The sequence below is a fragment of the Symphalangus syndactylus genome, chromosome X (assembly GCF_028878055.3).
Source record: "Symphalangus syndactylus isolate Jambi chromosome X, NHGRI_mSymSyn1-v2.1_pri, whole genome shotgun sequence".
Classification (NCBI taxonomy): Eukaryota; Metazoa; Chordata; class Mammalia; order Primates; family Hylobatidae; genus Symphalangus; species Symphalangus syndactylus.
In genome coordinates, this window is record NC_072447.2 from 78,365,063 (window position 1) to 78,385,250 (window position 20,188).

Below are 20,188 nucleotides of genomic sequence, written 5' to 3' on the forward strand. Positions count from 1 at the left end.
GACCTAATAGATATCTACAGAGCTCTCCACCCCAAATCAACAGAATATACATTTTTTTCAGCACCACACCACACCTATTCCAAAATTGACCACATAGTTGGAAGTAAAGCTCTCCTCAGCAAATGTAAAAGAACAGAAATTATAACAAACTGTCTCTCAGACCACAATGCAATCAAACTAGAACTCAGGATTAAGAAACTCAGTCAAAACCGCTCAACTACATGGAAACTGAACAACCTGCTCCTGAATGACTATTGGGTACATAATGAAATGAAGGCAGAAATAAAGATGTTCTTTGAAACCAATGAGAACAAAGACACAACATACCAGAATCTCTGGGACACATTCAAAGCAGTGTGTAGAGGGAAATTTATAGCACTAAATGCCCACAAGAGAAAGCAGGAAAGATCCAAAATTGACACCCTAATATCACAATTAAAAGAACTAGAAAAGCAAGAGCACACACATTCAAAAGCTAGCAGAAGGCTAGAAATAACTAAAATCAGAGCAGAACTGAAGGAAATAGAGACACAAAAAACCCTTCAAAAAATTAATGAATCCAGGAGCTGGCTTTTTGAAAAGATCAACAAAACTGATAGACTGCTAGCAAGACTAATAAAGAAGAAAAGAGAGAAGAATCAAATAGATGCAATACAAAATGAAAAAAGGGGATATCACCACCGATCCCACAGAAATACAATCTACCATCAGAGAATACTACAAACACCTCTACGCAAATAAACTAGAAAATCTAGAAGAAATGGATAAATTCCTCCACAAATACACCCTCCCAAGACTAAACCAGGAAGAAGTTGAATCTCTGAATAGACCAATAACACGTTCTGAAATTGTGGCAATAATCAATAGCTTACCAACCAAAAAGAGTCCAGGACCTGATGGATTCACAGCCGAGTTCTACCAGAGGTACAAGGAGGAACTGGTACCATTCCTTCTGAAACTATTACAATTGATAGAAAAAGAGGGAATCCTCCCTAACACATTTTATGAGGCCAGCATCATCCTGATACCAAAGCCTGGCAGAGACATAACCAAAAAAGAGAATTTCAGACCAATATCCTTGATGAACATTGATGCAAAAATCCTCAATAAAATACTGGCAAACCGAATCCAGCAGCACATCAAAAAGCTTATACACCATGATCAAGTGGGCTTCATCCCTGGGATGCAAGGCTGGTTCAACATACACAAATCAATAAATGTAATCCAGCATATAAACAGAACCAAAGACAAAAGCCACATGATTATCTCAATAGATGCAGAAAAGGCCTTTGACAAAATTCAACAACCCTTCATGCTAAAAACTCTCAATAAATTAGGTATTGATGGGATGTATCTCAAAATAATAACAGCTATCTATGACAAAACCACAGCCAATATCACACTGAATGGGCAAAAACTGGAAGCATTCCCTTTGAAACCTGGCACAAGAGAGGGATGCCCTCTCTCACCACTCCTATTCAACATAGTGCTGGAAGTTCTGGCCAGGGCAATCGGGCAGGAGAAGGAAATAAAGGGTATTCAATTAGGAAAAGAGGAAGTCAAACTGTCCCTGTTTGCAGATGACATGATTGTATATCTAGAAAACCTCATTGTCTCAGCCCAAAATCTCCTTAAGCTGATTAGCAACTTCAGCAAAGTCTCAGGATACAAAGTCAATGTACAAAAATCACAAGCATTCTTATACACCAATCACAGACAAACAGAGAGCCAAATCGTGAGTGAACTCCCATTCACAATTGCTTCAAAGAGAATAAAATACCTAGGAATCCAACTTACAAGGGATGTGAAGGACCTCTTCAAGGAGAACTACAAACCACTGCTCAATGAAATAAAAGAGGATACAAACAAATGGAAGAACATTCCATGCTCACGGGTTGGAAGAATCAATATCGTGAAAATGGCCATACTGCCCACGGTAATTTATAGATTCAATGCCATCCCCATCAAGCTACCAATGACTTTCTTCATAGAATTGGAAAAAACTACTTTAAAGTTCATATGGAACCAAAAAAGAACCCGCATAGCCAAGTCAATCCTAAGCCAAAAGAACAAAGCTGGAGGCATCACGCTACCTGACTTCAAACTATACTACAAGGCTACAGTAACCAAAACAGCATGGTACTGGTACCACAAGAGAGACATAGATCAATGGAACAGAACAGAGCCCTCAGAAATAATGTCGCATATCTACAACTATCTGATCTTTGACAAACCTGACAAAAATAAGCAATGGAGAAAGGATTCCCTGTTTAATAAATGGTGCTGGGAAAACCGGCTAGCCATATGTAGAAAGCTGAAACTGGATCCCTTCCTTACACCTTATACAAAGATTAATTCAAGATGGATTAAAGACTTACATGTTAGACCTAAAACCATAAAAACCCTAGAAGAAAACCTAGGCAATACCATTCAGGACGTAGGCGTGGGCAAGGACTTCATGTCTAAAACATCAAAAGCAATGGCAACAAAAGCCAAAATTGACAAATGGGATCTAATTAAACTAAAGAGCTTCTGCACAGCAAAAGAAACTACTATCAGAGTTTACAGGCAACCTACAGAATGGGAGAAAATTTTTGCAACCTACTCATCTGACAAAGGGCCAATATCCAGAATCTACAATGAACTCATACAAATTTACAAGGAAAAAACAAACAACCCCATCAAAAAGTGGGCGAAGGACATGAACAGACACTTCTCAAAAGAAGACATTTATGCAGCCAAAAAACACATTAAAAAATGCTCATCATCACTGGCCATCAGAGAAATACAAATCAAAACCACAATGAGATACCATCTCACACCAGTTAGAAGGCCATCATTAAAAAGTCAGGAAACAACAGGTGTTGGAGAGGATGTGGAGAAATAGGAACACTTTTACACTGTTGGTGGGACTGTAAACTAGTTCAACCATTATGGAAGTCAGTGTGGCGATTCCTCAGGGATCTAGAACTAGAAATACCATTTGACCCAGCCATTCCAGTACTGGGTATATACCCAAAGGACTATAAATCATGCTGCTATAAAGACACATGCACACGTATGTTTGTTGCGGCACTATTCCCAATAGCAAATCTTGGAAGCAACCCAAATGTCCAACAACAATAGAGTGGATTAAGAAAATGTGGCACATATATACCGTGGAATACTATGCAGCCATAAAAAATGATGAGTTCATGTCCTTTGTAGGGACATGGATGAAACTGGAAAACATCACTCTCAGTAAACTATCGCAAGGAGAAAAAACCAAACACCGCATGTTCTCACTCATAGGTGGGAATTGAACAATGAGAACTCATGGACACAGGAAGGGGAACATCACACTCCGGGGACTGTTGTGGGGTGGGGGGAGGGGGGAGGGACATCATTAGGAGATATACCTAATGCTAAATGACGAGTTAATGGGTGCAGCAAACCAACATGGCACATGGATACATATGTAACAAACCTGCACATTGCGCACATGTACCCTAAAGCTTAAAGTATAATAATAATAATTATTATTATTATAGAAAAAAATAATAAAATTGACTTCAAATTTATTACATAGCTACACTGAGAAAGACAGTATGGGATTAGTGTAAGGATGGATGAATAGAAGAATGGAATGTAATAGAGTCCAGAAAGAGATCCACACATATATGACAACTAATTTCTGATAAAGGCACAAAGGCATTCAATAGAGAAAGAATAGTTTGTTAAACAAATGATGCTGGAACAATTGGATAGCCATGTGCAAAAAAAAAATAATTTCAATCCATACCTTGAACCAAATACAAAAATTAACTAAAAAAGGGTTCATAGACATAAATATAAACCTAAAACTGTAAAATTTCTTGAAGAAAACATGAGACATTTTCTGTCACCTTGAACTAGGCAAAGATTCCTCAACTACAATGCCAAAAGCACAATCCATAAAGGAAGAAAAATAAATAGGACTATGTCGAAATTTAAAACTTCTGTTCATGAAAGACAGTGTTAATAAAAAGAAAAAATTTGCAAAATACATGTCTGATAAAGAGCTTGTGTCCACTGAACATCAACAAGATGGTGGAATAGGACTTTCCAGCGCTCATTCCCCACAAGAACATCAATTTGTACAACTATCCACATATGGAATACCTCCACAAAAGCTAAGAAAACTAGGTGAGAGATTGCAGCACTTGGCTGTAGCACAGAAATAGAAAAGATGCATTGAAGAGTGTAGGAACAACAACTTTTTAATACCCATGTCACCCCTCCCCCAACCCCAGGCCATAGAGCATGAAGACAGATATCCTCCACTTAGGGGAAGAAGAGGAAAGTGAGTACTGGAATTTACCTCAGACCACAAAAATGGGCTGGCGGCAGTAAAACTCATCACTGGGCAGGCCCCCATGGCCCCCGACTCCAGGTAATATCCTGCAGACCCAGGCTCCAGACCTGCCCGAAGGACTTGGTCTCTAGGACTGCCACATCACCAGGCCAACCCCAGTGGATTCAGGCTCCAGACTGGCTCCAGTGCTGGACCAGACCCATTAGTCCCAGGCTTTGGGCCTGTCTCATAGCAGTCCTAACAGACTCAGGCTTTAGATGCAGGCTCCATCCCTAGGACGAGGCTGACATCAGTATTTCCAGGCACCAGACTGCTGCCAGTATGAAGCTGGATCCCCGTAGCCCCAGGCTTCAGGTCTGCCTCAGCACTAGACCAGCCCCACAGCCCTAGTCATCAGGTCAGCACCCATGGACCCAGCCTCTAGGCTGCTCCTTGTAGATAGAGGATCCAGGCCTACTCAGTGCCAGGCCAGCCCCTGCAGCCCCAGGATCCAGGCATACCCCAGGTTTTCAGACCACCTCAGAGCTAGGTCAGCCCACAAAGCCCCAGGCTACAGGCCTGCCCCAATACCAGATCTGTACCCCTGGCCATAGGTACGAGGCTGGCACTCATGAACACAGCCTTCACGCCTGCTTATGTCACTCCACGCTCCAGTGGAGCTGGGGTCCAAGTCTGCTCCAGCAGACCAAGGGTCCAAGACAATTTAAATAAACCCTAGGGATGGGCTGGCCCCCATGGATCAAGGCCTCAGCACTTCCCCTATGCAGCCAGGTTCCAGGACAGCTCCCGCAGCTCCAGGACCCAGGTCAGATCTCACAGACCTAGCCTCCAGGCTAGCACACACACACCCATCCTCTAGGCTGGCCCCCACAGACCCAGGCCCCAGGCAGGTCCCCACAGCCCCACACTCTAGGCCAGCCAGTGTGTCTCCAAATAGCAATTTAGTACCCACAATCTCAGGCTTCAGGCCAGTCCTTGTGGCCCGAGGCTCCACATCTGCCCCAACTCCAGGCCAGCTCCAGGCTCTAGGACTGTCTCAGTGGCCCCAAGCTCCAGTAGACCCAGGGTCCAGGCCTGCTGCAGTAGGCCAAGGGTCTAGTACCATCCCAGTAGACCCAGCTGCCAGGCTAGTCCCCATGGACTGAGGCTCCAAAACCACCCCTACAAACCGAGGTTCCAGGCCAGCACCCACTGACCTAGGACGGAGGCCTGCCCTAGTCCTCAGGCTTGAGGCCCACCCCAGTGCCAGGCCAACCCCTACAGACTCAGGCTCCAGGCCTATCCCAGGGGACCCAGGCACAGGGCCCATTCCCACCTGGCTGGCTATTGCAGATTCAGACTCAAGGCCCACTTTAGTGTTTGGTCAGCCAATGGGGACCTAAATTTCAGGCCAGCCCCATTGGATGCAGGCTCCAAGCCCAATCCTTCAGACCCAATCAAGAAGTCCACCTCAGTGGATATAGGCTCCAGATCCAACCCCATGGACCTAGGCATCCAGGCCCACCCAGCTGCTAATCCAGGAAAAAGGCCAGGCTGCCAAAGGACTCCAGGAGTCAGCCCACATGTGAACCATGCAAAACAGCCTACCCATAGTTCCTTGATAGGCCAATAAAGTGCCTTCCCAGACTAAAGAGCTGCTGCACAGCAGAAGAAACCATCATCAGAATGAACAAATAAATTATAGAATGGGAGAAAATTTTTACAATCTATCCATCTGACAAAGGCCTAATATCCAGCATCTACAAGGAACTTCAGCAAATTAAAAAAAAAGAAAACCCACTAAAAAGTGGGCAAAGGACATGAACAGACACTTCTCAAAAGAAGACATACACATGGCCAACAAACATATGAAAAATAGCTCAACATCACTGATCATTAGGGAAATGCAAATCAAAACCACAATGAGATACCATCTCACACCAGTCAGAATGACTATTATTAAAAAGTCAAAAAACAACAGATGCTGGCAAGGTTGTGTGTAGAGAAAAAGGAATGCTTTTACACTGTTGGTAGGAATGTAAATTAGTAGTTCAACCATTGTGGAAGACAGTATGGTGATTCCTCAAAGACCTACAGGCAGAAATACCATATGACCTGGCAATCCCATTACTGGGTATATACCCAAAGGAATATAAATCATTCTGTTATAAAGATAATGCACATGTATGTTCATTGTAGCACTATTCACAATAGCAAAGACATATAATCAACTTATGCCCATCAATGATAGACTGAATAAAGAAAATGTGGTACATATACACCATGGAATACTATGCAGCCATACAAAGGAACGAGACCACGTCCTTTGCAGGGACATAGATGGAGCTGGAAGCCATTATCCTCAGCAAACTATTGCAGGAACAGAAAACCAAACACTGCATGTTCTCACTTATAAGTGGAAGCTGAATGATGAGAACACATGGACACATGGGGGTTAGCAATACATACTGGGGCCTGCTGGAGGGTGGGGGCTGGGAGGAGGGAGAGCATCAGGAAGAACAGCTAGTGGATGCTGGACTTAAAACCTAGGTGATGGGATGATTTATGCAGCAAACCACCATGGCACACGTTTACCTATGTAACAAACATGCACATCCTGCACATGTACCCCTGAACTTACAAGCTGGAAATAAAAAAATAATAACATTAAAAAAAGATCTTCCTCATTAAAAAAAAAAGCTTAGGGACTTATGGGACAGCAACAAAAGGGCAAATATCTGAATTATAGGAGTTCAAGAAGAAGAAAAGAGATATGAAGGTCTGGAAAACACATTTCAATCAATAGCAACAGAAAACTTTCCAAACCTGGGGAAAGATAAATATACAGGTACAGGAAGGTCATCGGTCTCCAATAAGATACAATCCAAACAAGACAACACCAAGACATATTATAATCAAACTGTCAAAAATCAACATAAAAGAGAGGATCCTGAAAGTAGCAATAGAAAAGCAGCATATCACATATAAAGGAGTTCCAATAAAGCTAGCAGTGCTCTTCACAAACATAAGCCACGAAAGAGTGGGAAGATATATTCAAAGTGCCGAAGAGAAAAAATCCTGCCAATTAATACTTTACCCAGTAAAGCTATCCTTCAGAAATGAAGGAGAGATAAAGACTTTACCAGACAAACAAAAGCTGAGGGAGTTCATTGCCACCCAGACTTGTCTTACTAGAAACTAACAGTTTTTTTGAAAAGATAAACAAAACCACCAGGTATGGTGGCTCACACCTGTAATCCCAGCACTTTGGGAGGCTAAGGTGGGTGGATCACTTGAGGTCAGAATTTTGAGACCAGCCTGGCCAATGTAGTGAAACTCCATCTCTGCTAAAAATGCAAAAAATTATCTGGGCATGGTGGCATGGGCCTGTAGTCCCAGCTACTCAGGAGGCTGAGGCAGAAGAACTGCTTGAACCTGGGAGGTGGAGGTTGCAGTGAGCCGAGATGGCGCCACTGCATTCCAGCCTGGGAAACAGAGCAACTGTCTCAAAAAAAAAAAAAAAAGATAAAATTGACAAACTTTTATTTAGACTAAGAAAAAAGATAAGGCTCAAATAAATAAAACAAGAAACGAAAGAGAAGACATTACAGCTGATACCACAGAAACATAAAAAATCATGAGACTACTATGAACAATTATACACCAAGAAATTAGATAATCTAGAAGAAAGATAAAGTCCTAGACATATAAAACCCAGACTGAATCATAATGAAATAGAAAATGTGAACAAATAATGAATAAGGAGATTAAATGAATAACAAAAAACCTTCCATCTAAGAAAAGCTCAGGATCTGATGGCATCACTGCTCCTACCAAATGTTTAAAGAACTAATACCAATCCTTCTCAAATTCTTCCAAAAAATGGAAATCATTTCACAAAATTCAACATCATTTCATGATTTAAAAAAAAACACAATAAAGGCCATATATGACCAATGGACAAATAACATCACACTCAATGGTGAAAAGTTGGGAGCGTTTCCTCTAAAATAAGGAAGAAGACATGGATGCCCACTCTCACTACTTCTATTCAACATACTACTGGAAGTCCTAGTCAGAGTAATTAGGCATGAGAAAAATCTAAGTTGGAAAGGAAGAAGTTAAATTTTCTGCTTGTAAATAACATGATCTTATATATAGAAAATCTTACAGATGCAATGAAAAAAAATTAGAACCAATAAGTGAATTCAATGAAGTAGCAAGATACAAAATCAACATACACAAAGTAGTAGCATTTCTACATACTAACAATAAACTATCTGAAAAAAATATCAAGAACATGATTCCATTTACAATAGCTACAAAAATATTTGGGAGCAAATTTAATGTTGAAGTGAAAGACATGTACACTAAAAATTATAAAACACTGATGAAAGAAAGTGAAGAAAACACAAAGAAATGGAAAGATATCCCATGTTCACGGATTGGAAAAATATTGTTAAATGTCCATACTACCCAAGGCAATCTACAGATTCAATGCAATCCCTATTAAAATTCCAATGACATTTTTTCCCAGAAATAAAAAAAAAATACTGAAGTTTCCATGGAAGCAAAAAGACCCTGACTAGCTACAGCAATCTTGAGCAAAAATAACAAAGCTGAAGGCACCATACTACCTGAAGTCAAAATAAACTACAAAGCTATACTAACCAAAACAGCATGGTATTGGCAGAAAAACAGATACATAGGCCAATGGAAGGAAATAGAGAGCCCAGAAATAAATCCACACATTTACAGTCAATTGGTTTTCAATAAAGGTGTCAAGAACACACAATGAGAAAAGGACAGTTTCTTTAACAAATAGTGTTGGTAAAACTGGATACCCACATGCAGAAGAATAAAATTTGACCCTTTTCTCACAATATATAAAAAGCTATTCAAAATAGATTAAAGATTTAAACATAAGACATGAAACTGTAGAACTACTAAAAGAAAACATAGAGGAAAATCTCCATGACATTGGTAAATGCAAAAGTAGACACATGGGATTACATCAAACTAAAAAGCTTCTACACAGCAAAAGAAACCGTCAACAGAGTGAAGACACAATGTATGGAATGGGAGAATATATTTACAAACCAGGCATTTGAGAAGGGGTTAACATCCAAAATATATAAGAAACTCAAACAATTCAATAGGAAGGAAACAAGTAACCTGATTTTAAAATGGGCAAATGACCTGAAAAGACATTTCTCAAAAGGAGATGAGCAAGTGGTCCACAAGTATATGAAAAAATGTCTAACATCACTACTCATCAGAGAAATGCAAATTAAAACCACAATGATAACATCACCCCACATCTGCTAGAATGGCTATTATAAAAAAGACAAAAGATAACAAGTGCTGGCAAGGATGTGGAGAATAGGGAACCCTTGCATATTGTAGTTGGGAATGTAAATTAGTATAGCCATTATGGAAAGCAGTACGGAGGTTCCTCAAAAAATTAAAGTAGAACTACCATATGATCCAGCAGTCCCACTACGTGGTAGAATATCAAATAAAAGTGAAATCAATATGTCAAAGAGATGTCTGCACTCCCATATTCACTGCAGCATTATTCACAATAGCCACGGTATGGAATCAACTTAAATGGTCATCAGTGAATAAGTGGATAAAGAAAATGTGGTGTATATATAGACAATGGAATACTATTTGGCCTCAATAAAAGGAGAAAATCCTATCATTTATGAAAAAAAGTATGAACCTCGAAGACATTATATTAAATGAAATAAGCCAGGCACAAAAAATAAATACCACATGATCTCATATGTGAAATCTAAAGAAGTTGACCTCATAGAAGCAGAATAGAATGTTCATAGAAGCAAAGTAGAATGGTGGTTACCAGGGATTAAGGAGTCGGGGAGATTAGGGAGATGGTGAAAGAATACAGAATTTCAGTTGAGTAGAAGGAACAAGTTCAAGAGATCTATTGTACAACATGATGACTATAGATCATAACAATGTATTCTATTCTTAAAAATCACTGAGAGTTTAAGTGTTCTCACCACAAAAAATGCTAAGTATGTGAGGTAGGGTTGGGTGTGATGGCTCAGGCCTGTAATCCTAGCACTTTGGGAGGCTGAAGCAGGAGGATTGCTTGAGCCCAGGAGTTTGAGGCCAGCCTGGGCAACATAGTGAGACTCCATCTCTACAGATGGAGGTGGAGGATCACTTGAGCCTGGGAAGTCAAGGCTGCAATGAGCCGTGATCATTCCACTGCACTTCCACTTGGGTGGCAGAGTAAGACCTTGCTTCAAAAAAAAAAAAAAAAAAAGAAAAGAAAAAAAAAAGGATGAGAGGTAATGTATATGTTAATTAGCTTGATTTAGCCATTCCACAATGTATACATATCTTTAAAACACCATGTTGTTGCTGGAGAGGATGTGGAGAAATAGGAACACTTTTACACTGTTGGTGGGACTGTAAACTAGTTCAACCATTGGGGAAGTCAGTGTGGCGATTACTCAGGGATCTAGAACTAGAAATACCATTTGACCCAGCCATCCCATTACTGGGTATATACTCAAAGAAGTACAAATCATGCTGCTATAAAGACACATGCACACGTATGCTTATTGCGGCACTATTCACAATAGCAAAGACTTGGAACCAACCCAAATGTCCATCAATGATAGACTGGATTAAGAAAATGTGGCACATATACACCATGGAATACTATGCAGCCATAAAAAATAATGAGCTCATGTCCTTTGTAGGGACATGGATGAAGCTGGAAACCATCATTCTCATCAAACTATCGTAAGGACAAAAAACCAAACACCGCATGTTCTCACTCATAGGTGGGAATTGAACAATGAGAACACCTGGACACAGGAAGGGGAACATCACATCCCAGGGCCTGTTGTGGGGTGGGGGACTGGGGAGGGATAGCATTAGGAGATACACCTAATGTAAATGACGAGTTAATGGGTGCAGCACATCAACATGGCACATGTATACATATGTAACAAACCTGCATGTTGTGCACATGTACGCCAAAACTGAAAGTATAATAATAAATAAATAAATAAATAAATAAATAAAGTAAACCCACCATGTTGTTCATAATCAATATATACATAATTTTTATTTGCCAATTAAAAAATAAGTTTTTAAAAAAGACAACTTGTATCCAGAATATATAAAGAACTGTCAAAAATCAGTAATAATAAAACAAAGTACCCTATCTTAAACTGGGAAAAAGATTTGTACAAACACTCAACCAAAAAAGATACATGGATATAAAATATTAAACATTAGGGAAATGCTAATGCCACAGTAAAACACTACTACCCACTATCAGAATAGCTAAGTTTTTGTTCTTTTTTATTGTTTTAACTTTAAGTTCTAGAACACATGTGCAGAAAGTGCAGTTTTATTACATAGGCATACGTGTGTCATGGTGGTTTGATGCACCTATCAACCCATCGCCTAGGTTTTAAGCCTCACATGCATTAGCTATTTGTCCTGATGTTGTCCCTCCCCTCCCCGCCCCCAACAGGCCCCAGTGTGTGTTGTTCCCCTTCCTGTGTCCACGTGTTCTCATTGTTCATCACCCACTTACGAGTGAGAACATGTGGCGTTTGGTTTTTGGTTCCTGCATTAGTTTGCTGAGGTTGATGGCTTCCAGCTTCATCCATGTCCCTGCAAAAGACATGATCTTATTCCTTTTTATGGCTGCATAGTATTCCATGGTGTATATGTACCACATTTTCTTTATCCAGTCAATCATTGATGGGCATTTGGGTTGGTTCCATGTCTTTGCTATTGTGAATAGTGCTGCAATGAACATATGTGTGCATATATCTTTATAATAGAATGATTTATATTCCTTTGAGTATATACCCAGTAATGGGATTGCTGGGTCAAATAGTATTTCCGGTTCTAGATCCTTGAAGAATCACCACGCTGTCTTCCAGTATGATTGAACTAATTTACATTCCCACCAACAGTGTAAAAGCATTCCTATTTCTCTACAGCCTCACCAGCATCTGTTGTTTCTTGACTTTTTAATAATCTCCCAGAATGGCTAAATTTTTTTAAGTGGACAATTTCAAGTGCTGATGAGGATGTAGATCAGCTAGAACTCTTAAACACAGCTGGTTCACAGGTGAAATTGTATAGTCGCTTTAGAAAACAATTTTGCAGTTTCTAATAAAGTTAAACATGTATTTACCATATAAGTCCACAATCCCACTCCTAGATATTTACCCTACAGAAGTAAAATATTATCATCAAATTAACTGGGCGTGGTGGTGCACACCTGCAGTCCCAGCTACTCAGGAGGCTGAGGCAGGAGAATCACTTGAACCTGGGAGGTGGAGATTGCAGTGAGCTTAGATCATGCCACTGCACTCCAGCCTGGGTGACAGAGCGAGACCCCACCTCAAAAAAACAATATTATTATCACAGAAAATATGTAAAGAGATGTTTTACAGCACGTTTATTCACAATTGTCAAAACTGAAAACTTTGAACTTGTCTCAGAGGTGAAAAAAAACCCTGAAAACCATTCAAATATCCTTCAACTGGTGAATGAATTTTTCCATACTGTGGTATTTCCATGCTGTGGAATGCCACATAGCAATAAAAAAGAACAAACTGTGGATAAACACAATATGGGTGAGTTTCAAATGCATTAAGTGAAAGAAGCTCAAAAAGATTCATACTATATGATTTCATTTATATGACATTCTGGAAAAGACAAAACTATAGAGATAGAAGAGAACGCTGATTTCCAGGGCTGAAAGTGGTGAGAAGCAGTAACAGTAAAGGGCCCTGAGGTATTTTTTTTCTACATTGTGGTGGTAGTTATATGACTGTATGCACTTGTCAAAACTCAGAATTTTTAACATATATAAACCTCATAGGACCATACACTAGCAAGAGTAAATTTATTATACGTATCTTCAGTATACATGACTTTTAAAAAATGGTCACAGACAACTGGAGAAGAAATAAAAGGGTTGATCTGATGTTGTATCTAAAAAGTAAAATAATTTTTAAAAAATAATGTTAAAACAAAAGATTTAAGTGAAATTTACTAATATTTTTGCCATTTTTACTGGCAAAAAAGCTTCAAGTTATTTTACCCTTAAACACAGTATTTCAAGTAAAACAAATGCCTAAAAGTCTCTAATGAAAACTTTGATGATGAACATGACAGCAGTATTAACCTCTAATTTACTATTCCTTAATTATTATACAGGTATACTTTACTATTCTGGAACATTTCTTTTTTAATGTAAAATAAATGATCTTTTTTCTTATGGAGTGAATAATAGAGTCCCCTGTACCTAGTAGGTGTCCATAAACAGTTGCTTAATTGGATTCGTATACATTTTGTTTGGATCCATTAATTTAAGTTTCTTAACTTCTGCCAAACAAATGGCAACCAGTCTGGAGCTCAGACTCCTTCAGGATTAATTCGCTACCTGAGGGCTGAAGGCATTAATATCTGAGCAAAGGCATAGCTATAACAAATTTAACATATATGTGCCTATGCAGACACACCAGCTAGGAAACTATGCTTAACTTAATGGAAAGGCCTCAACATTAATGGGATGAGGGTCATGTGTGAAATTCCAAGACTGTCCACTCTGTGGAAAGAAACTCCATTTCAAGGCCAAATCTCTCACCAATCACCTCCCAAATAAGTGAAAATAATCAAAAGGTACCCCAACTTTCATTTTTTGAAGACAATTCTTAACTGATATGGGTTTTTAGTATAATCTCACCCACACACAGCTTTTTAAATTTAATTTTTGAATAGGTTGGTTTAAATAAAAGTATAAAAAAGTACATAGTGATAAGACTTTCTCCTAATTCTTGTCCCGCATTTGCCCAGTTCCTATTCCCTCAATAGGTAACCACTGTTCTTTTACTTTTATATAAACTTCCACGGTTTCTTTTTGCATTGTTGTATCATCTTTACATAGGAAAGACAGAACATATATTCAATTCTACTGTCTTAAAAACAATGTTTTTTTCCCATTGTGGTTGAAGAGGATTATTTATTCTTTGTGTTAATAGTCAAATATAAGTGACAAATAAAATTTATACCTCTTTCAGAGTTGCCCTCTATGACTGCAATCTTGAATATATAAAATTGAGTGAAAACATTTCTAGGGTCATGTCGTTCAGCTTCCGCCACTGCCTCTTTGGCCTGGAAAGAAAAACATTGGTTCCTTTTAATAAAATCTACAAGGAAGGACTTACCATATTTTACTAATATCATTAAGGTAGTCAAAATGGCTGAGGGATACTCACAATGAAAATATATGAATCTAAGAAAAATATTTGCAGAAGTGCTCTTCTAGAATGCTAACGTAACAGTGAATTATACTTCTGGAAATAGAGTAAGTTAGATATGTCAGACCAACCCTCCTGCTGAAAACAACCAAAAATGTTGGATGATATATTAATTTTTTTCCAGAAAGAACAAAAGAGCAACTGACAAGATAGTAAAAGAATTACCAAGGCAAAATCTAAGGAAAGCTGAGGTCTCAGAGAGGTAAACAGAAAAGTAAAGTCGCTTTTATCTGGTAAGCATTTGCAAATGCAAGCAAATGTTAACTTCAGTTTTGAGGGACATCACTAGGTCAGGGGAACAGACATCAAGTTCCAAGGGATCACACTCCTAGACTAGGGACAAGCTAAAAGTAAACCCACTCCTACCCACATCCCTGGAAAACTGCAAATAAAGTTACCTTAGTGCTGAATAGAAGGCAGCACAATGGGGTGAAGGGAAACAATCCATGAGGTGTAATACCAGGAGACGCATGTATTCACTGACCCAAACTACATTACACAGGAAGCTAAAAGACCTAAAGCTGAGAATTTAGTTTAGATAGCTCCCAAGCATCTACAGAAGCAAATGTAAATTTTCTCTGGGGGAAAGCACCTTATCTCAGCCTTTGAAATATTTCCATAAGTAAATTTTTCAAGAACCATGAATTGTTCACATTACAAAAATAACAAAGCACACTCGGAAACAAGGTACCATAAACAGCAGAAACAAGAGATAGCAGAAGCAGACCCTCAAGATGCAGATACTAGAATTATGAAAAACTGGTTATAAAACACCTATGTTTTAAAAGTCTAAAGAAATACAATGTATGTTCAAAATATATGTATGTGGGTTGATACAGTGGTACAAATTAATACAGTTATAGTGGTTATTTCTAGATGGTATCCATTCTATCTCATTATTACCTTGCCACACCAGTTATTAAATACTTTGCATATCAGTGAAGTTAGTAGGAAACAGAGACCATAAAATGTGACCTTGGGGATCTGAAACAAAGAAGCTTTTTGAAATGAAAAACCCAATTACCCAAATTAAAACATAATAAACAGGTTTAATAGCAGATTAGAAACAGGTGAAGAGAAAATTAGTGGGCTGAAAGAATAAAATAGCCAAAGTGCAGCACAGAGCGATTACAAACATGGAAGACAGTTAAAAAAGGATTGTATACTTTCCAGGATAGCCACTAAAAGATCAGAAGCAGTAAATAATTTTCACACTAGTAGGAGGCGAAAACTGGAATGAAAAAAAAATGAAAATAGTATTTTTAACAAATGATGCTGGAACAACTAGACATCCACATGTAAAAAAGTAGAGCTAGACACAGACCATAAACCTCTCACAAAAATTAACTGAAAATGGATTATAACCTAAATATAAAACCCCAAACCATATAACTTTTAGAAGATAACATAGGAGAAATTTTAGATGAACTTTGGCAATGACTTTTTAGCACAACACCAAAACTATACCTATGAAAGAAAAAACTGGTAAGTTAAACTTCATTAAAATTAAAAACTGCTCTGTGAAAGACATCATTAAGAGAATAATGATAAAAGCCACATATTGGGAAAAATATTTGCAAAACACATATCTAATGAAGGACTGGTATTCAACATGTATGAAGAATTCTTCAAACTCAACAATAAGAAAATAAACAACCCAAGTATAAAATGCGCAAAAGACCTGAAGAAACACTTCACTAAATAAAATAGACAGATGGCAAATAAGTATATGAAAAGCTGCTTAACATCTTATGTCATTAGGGTTTTGCAAATTGAAACAGCAATGAGATACCACTACACATCTATTAGAATAACTAAAATTCAAAACACTTTAACAACATATAATGCTGGCAAGGATGTGGTGCAACAGGAACTCTCATTCATCACTGGTGGGAATGAAAAATGGTATAGCCAACTTGGAAGACAGTTTGGCAGTTTCCTACAAAACTAAACATACTCTTGCCATACAATCCAGCAGTTGCACCTTTGGTATTTATTCAAATGTGTCAAAACTTTATGTCTACACAAAAATCTACATAAAGATATTTATAGTAGCTTTATTCATAACTGCCAAAATTTGGAAGCAACCAAGATGTTCTTCCATAGGTGAGTGTATAAACTAATATATCCAGATAGTGGAATATTATTCAGCACTAAAAAAAATGAACTACCAACCCATAAAAGGACATGAAGGAATCTTAAATGCATACTGCTAAGTGAAAGAAACCTATTTGAAAAGGCTACATACTGCACGATTCCAATTATGTGACATTCTGGAAAAGGCAAAACTATGCAGACAGTAAAAAGATCAGTGGTTGACACTAGTTCAGTGAGAGGGAGGAAGGGATGAATAGGTGAACCACAGGGGGTTGAACTATTCTGTATGGTATTATAATGGTAGACACGTTTTTATACATTCATCAAACCACATATGATGTACAACACAAAGACTAAACCCTAATATAAACTACAGACTTTAGTTAAAAATAACATATCAATATTGGCTTATCAATTGTAACATATATAGCACACTAATGCGAGATGTTAATGACAGGGGAAACTGGGTATGTGAAGAATGGTGAGGGGGTATATGAAAACACTCTATATTTCCTACTCAATTTTTCTGTAAACCTAAAACTGCTGTAACAGGTAAAGTCTATTATTTAGAAACATTGATCCCAAAGAAGGCAAGTGAGAAGAGAAAAAGAAACAGGATAGAAATGACAAATAGAACCCGGGCACGGTGGCTCACGCCTGTAATCCCAACACTTTGGGAGGCTCAGGCAGACGGATCCCCTGAGATCAGGAGTTTGAGACCAGCCTGGCCAACATGGTGAAACCCCATCTCTACTAAAAATATAAAAATTAGCTGAGTGTGGTGGCACACATCTGTGATCCCAGCTACTTGGGGGGCTGAGGCATGGGAATCACTTGAACATGGGAGGCAGAGGTTGCAGTGAGCAGAGATTGTACCACTGCACTCCAGCCTGGGCATAGAGTGAGACTCTGTCTCAACAAAAAAAAAAAAAAAAGAAATGACAAATAGAAAGCATAAAGTAAGTTATAGATTTAAACTCAGATATACCAATATTGTATTAAATGTATAAACACGAAATGCCCTAGTTAAAAAGCAAAAATGGTCAGACTGGATTAAAAATATGTAACTACATGTTCTTTAGAAGTGGCACACCTAAAATATAAATGTATTAAAAGTTCAAAGTAAAGGGATTAGAGAAGATCTATCTGGAAAATATTAACCAAAGTGTGGATATATTAATATCAGACAAAAATGACTTTAAGGCAGAAAATAATACTAGATATAAAGAAGATCACTGCATAACAATAAAACTTCAACAAACAAATATATTACAGTACTAATTTTGTATGTATAAGTAGTATGGCCTAAAATATATAAAGCAAAAATGATAAAATTAAATAAAGAAATAGACCAATTCAAACCATAAAGGGAAATTGGAAATTCCAGGGCCTCATCTCAGTAAGCAATAGAGTAAGTACACAAAATATGAGTTTTGATACAGAAGATTCAAACAAAATGAACAAACTTAATCTTAATTTATACATGTGTGTATACAGGTGGTCTCTGTCTTATGATTTTTTGACTTTACCACGGGTTTATCAGGATGTAACCACATCTAAGTCTGGGAGCTCCTTACAACTTATGATGGGGTTATGGTTTCTACTAACTGTATATTGCCTTTACATCATTATAAAATCAAAATATCATTAAGTCTAACCACCATAAGTTGTAGATGCCTGCCATTTTGCCAGCATTAACTGCATTTTCACCTTATGATATTTTCAACTTATGATAAATTTATTGGGATATAACCCCATCGTAAGTCAAGGAACATCTGTACATATATGTACATACACAGTGCCTAAAAACTGCAGAAAACACATTTCTTTCAAGCACACACAGAATATTTACAAAAGTGACCATTTACCTAACCATTAAGCAAATCTAGTCTAGGAAGAATCCTCTGCTAAAGTCTTCAGAGAGAGCATAGCTTTATCGACACCTTGATTTTGGACTTCCAGCCTCCAGAACTATAAGTGTATACATTTCTGTTGTTTTAAGCCACCCAGTTTGTAGTGCTTTGTTATAGCATCCCTAGGAAACTAATACTGTATCTATACAACAACAACACAAAATCCCTAAAGCAAACATCATACTTAATGGCAATTTATGGTAGCTTTCCCTTTTAAATCCAAAACACCACTTTAATTCAACATAGTAGTTGAATTATTAGACAAAATAAGACAAGAAATATATAAAGCATATTGAAAAAGAAGAAACACAATTGTCAATTTGTATAATTGAATATGTAGACAATCCAGAAGAATTTATAAGCAAATTATTACAATTATTAAGAGACTTTAGCAAAGGTAGCTGTGTGTATATATATATATATGTATATATATATATATATATATATGTATATGCCATATGAGGCTGGGCATGGCGGGTCATGCCTGTGATCCCAGCACTTTGGGAGGCTGAGGTGAGGGGATCATCTGAGTCCAGGAGTTTGAGACCAGCTTGGGCAACATAGTAAGACCCCCGTCTCAACAAAAAAAATTTTTTAAATTAGCCAGGCATGGTGGTGCATGCCTGTGGTCCTAGCTACTCAGGAGGTTAAGATAGGAGGATTACTTGAGCCCAGGAAGTTGAGGATGCTGTGAGCTGTGTTCACACCAATGCACTCCAGCCTAGGTGACAAAGTGAGACCCTGTCGGTATGTAGGTAGGAAGAAAAAAAAACTGTATAAAATGATTCTGGAAATATGTGGTAGAGGTAACATGTCTCTGAATTCTCATGAAAAACAACTGAGCATGCAGATGGCAAAACCCAAAAACCACAGACAGCGTTTATAACAAAACTGAGTGACAAAGTATCCCCAGGCATTAAGAAACCCAAGTGGGTGGAGAAAAAGCAACAACAGCTACAAGACCTGCATTATGTCAGCATCTGTACAGGATGAAGAAAAAAAAGGAAGTAACAGGGAAGCGTCTAATGGACTATATAGAAAAGGAGGACCCCAAAACTGGCTTGTAGAAATCAACTGAATAGCATGATGGGGAAACTGGAGAAAAGCAGTTGAAATTGGGAGATAATTTGCTTTCTCCATTATTGAGTGAGTGCAAGGACCTCATATCAAAGACGTACTAAAGAAGCGATAGCAGTCTAGGCCCTATGAACCCTTAAAGCTTACCCACTACAGCTCCCCTCTGAGAGGCTCCACACTAAGGAGAAACTGCTGAGAGTACAATAAAAAACTGAACAGGACAGTGACAACAAAGATGAAAGAAAAAATATAGATCAGTGTTGTCCAATAGAGTTCTGTGATGGTGGAAATGTTCTATATTTGTGCTATTCAATAGAGTAGTCATTAGCCACACATGGCTATTTAGCACTTGAAATGTGGCTACTGCAACTGAAGAAATAAATTTTTATAACTTTATTTAATTTTAATTAATTTAAACTTAAATGTACATAGCCACACATGCCTCATTGCTATCATAT

At 38.1% G+C, this 20,188-nt stretch overlaps 1 protein-coding gene across 2 annotated transcripts in view; it reads right to left on the bottom strand.

Annotated features, from left to right (window-relative positions):
* The window catches only part of TEX11 (testis expressed 11), a 399,429-nt gene that overhangs the window by 104,117 nt on the left and 275,124 nt on the right, over positions 1-20,188 (bottom strand). For both annotated transcript variants that reach the window (XM_055266828.1, XM_055266827.2), the window contains one exon: positions 14,395-14,497. In XM_055266828.1, the coding sequence (XP_055122803.1) occupies positions 14,395-14,497 (103 nt within the window). The remainder of the gene's footprint in view (positions 1-14,394; positions 14,498-20,188) is intronic.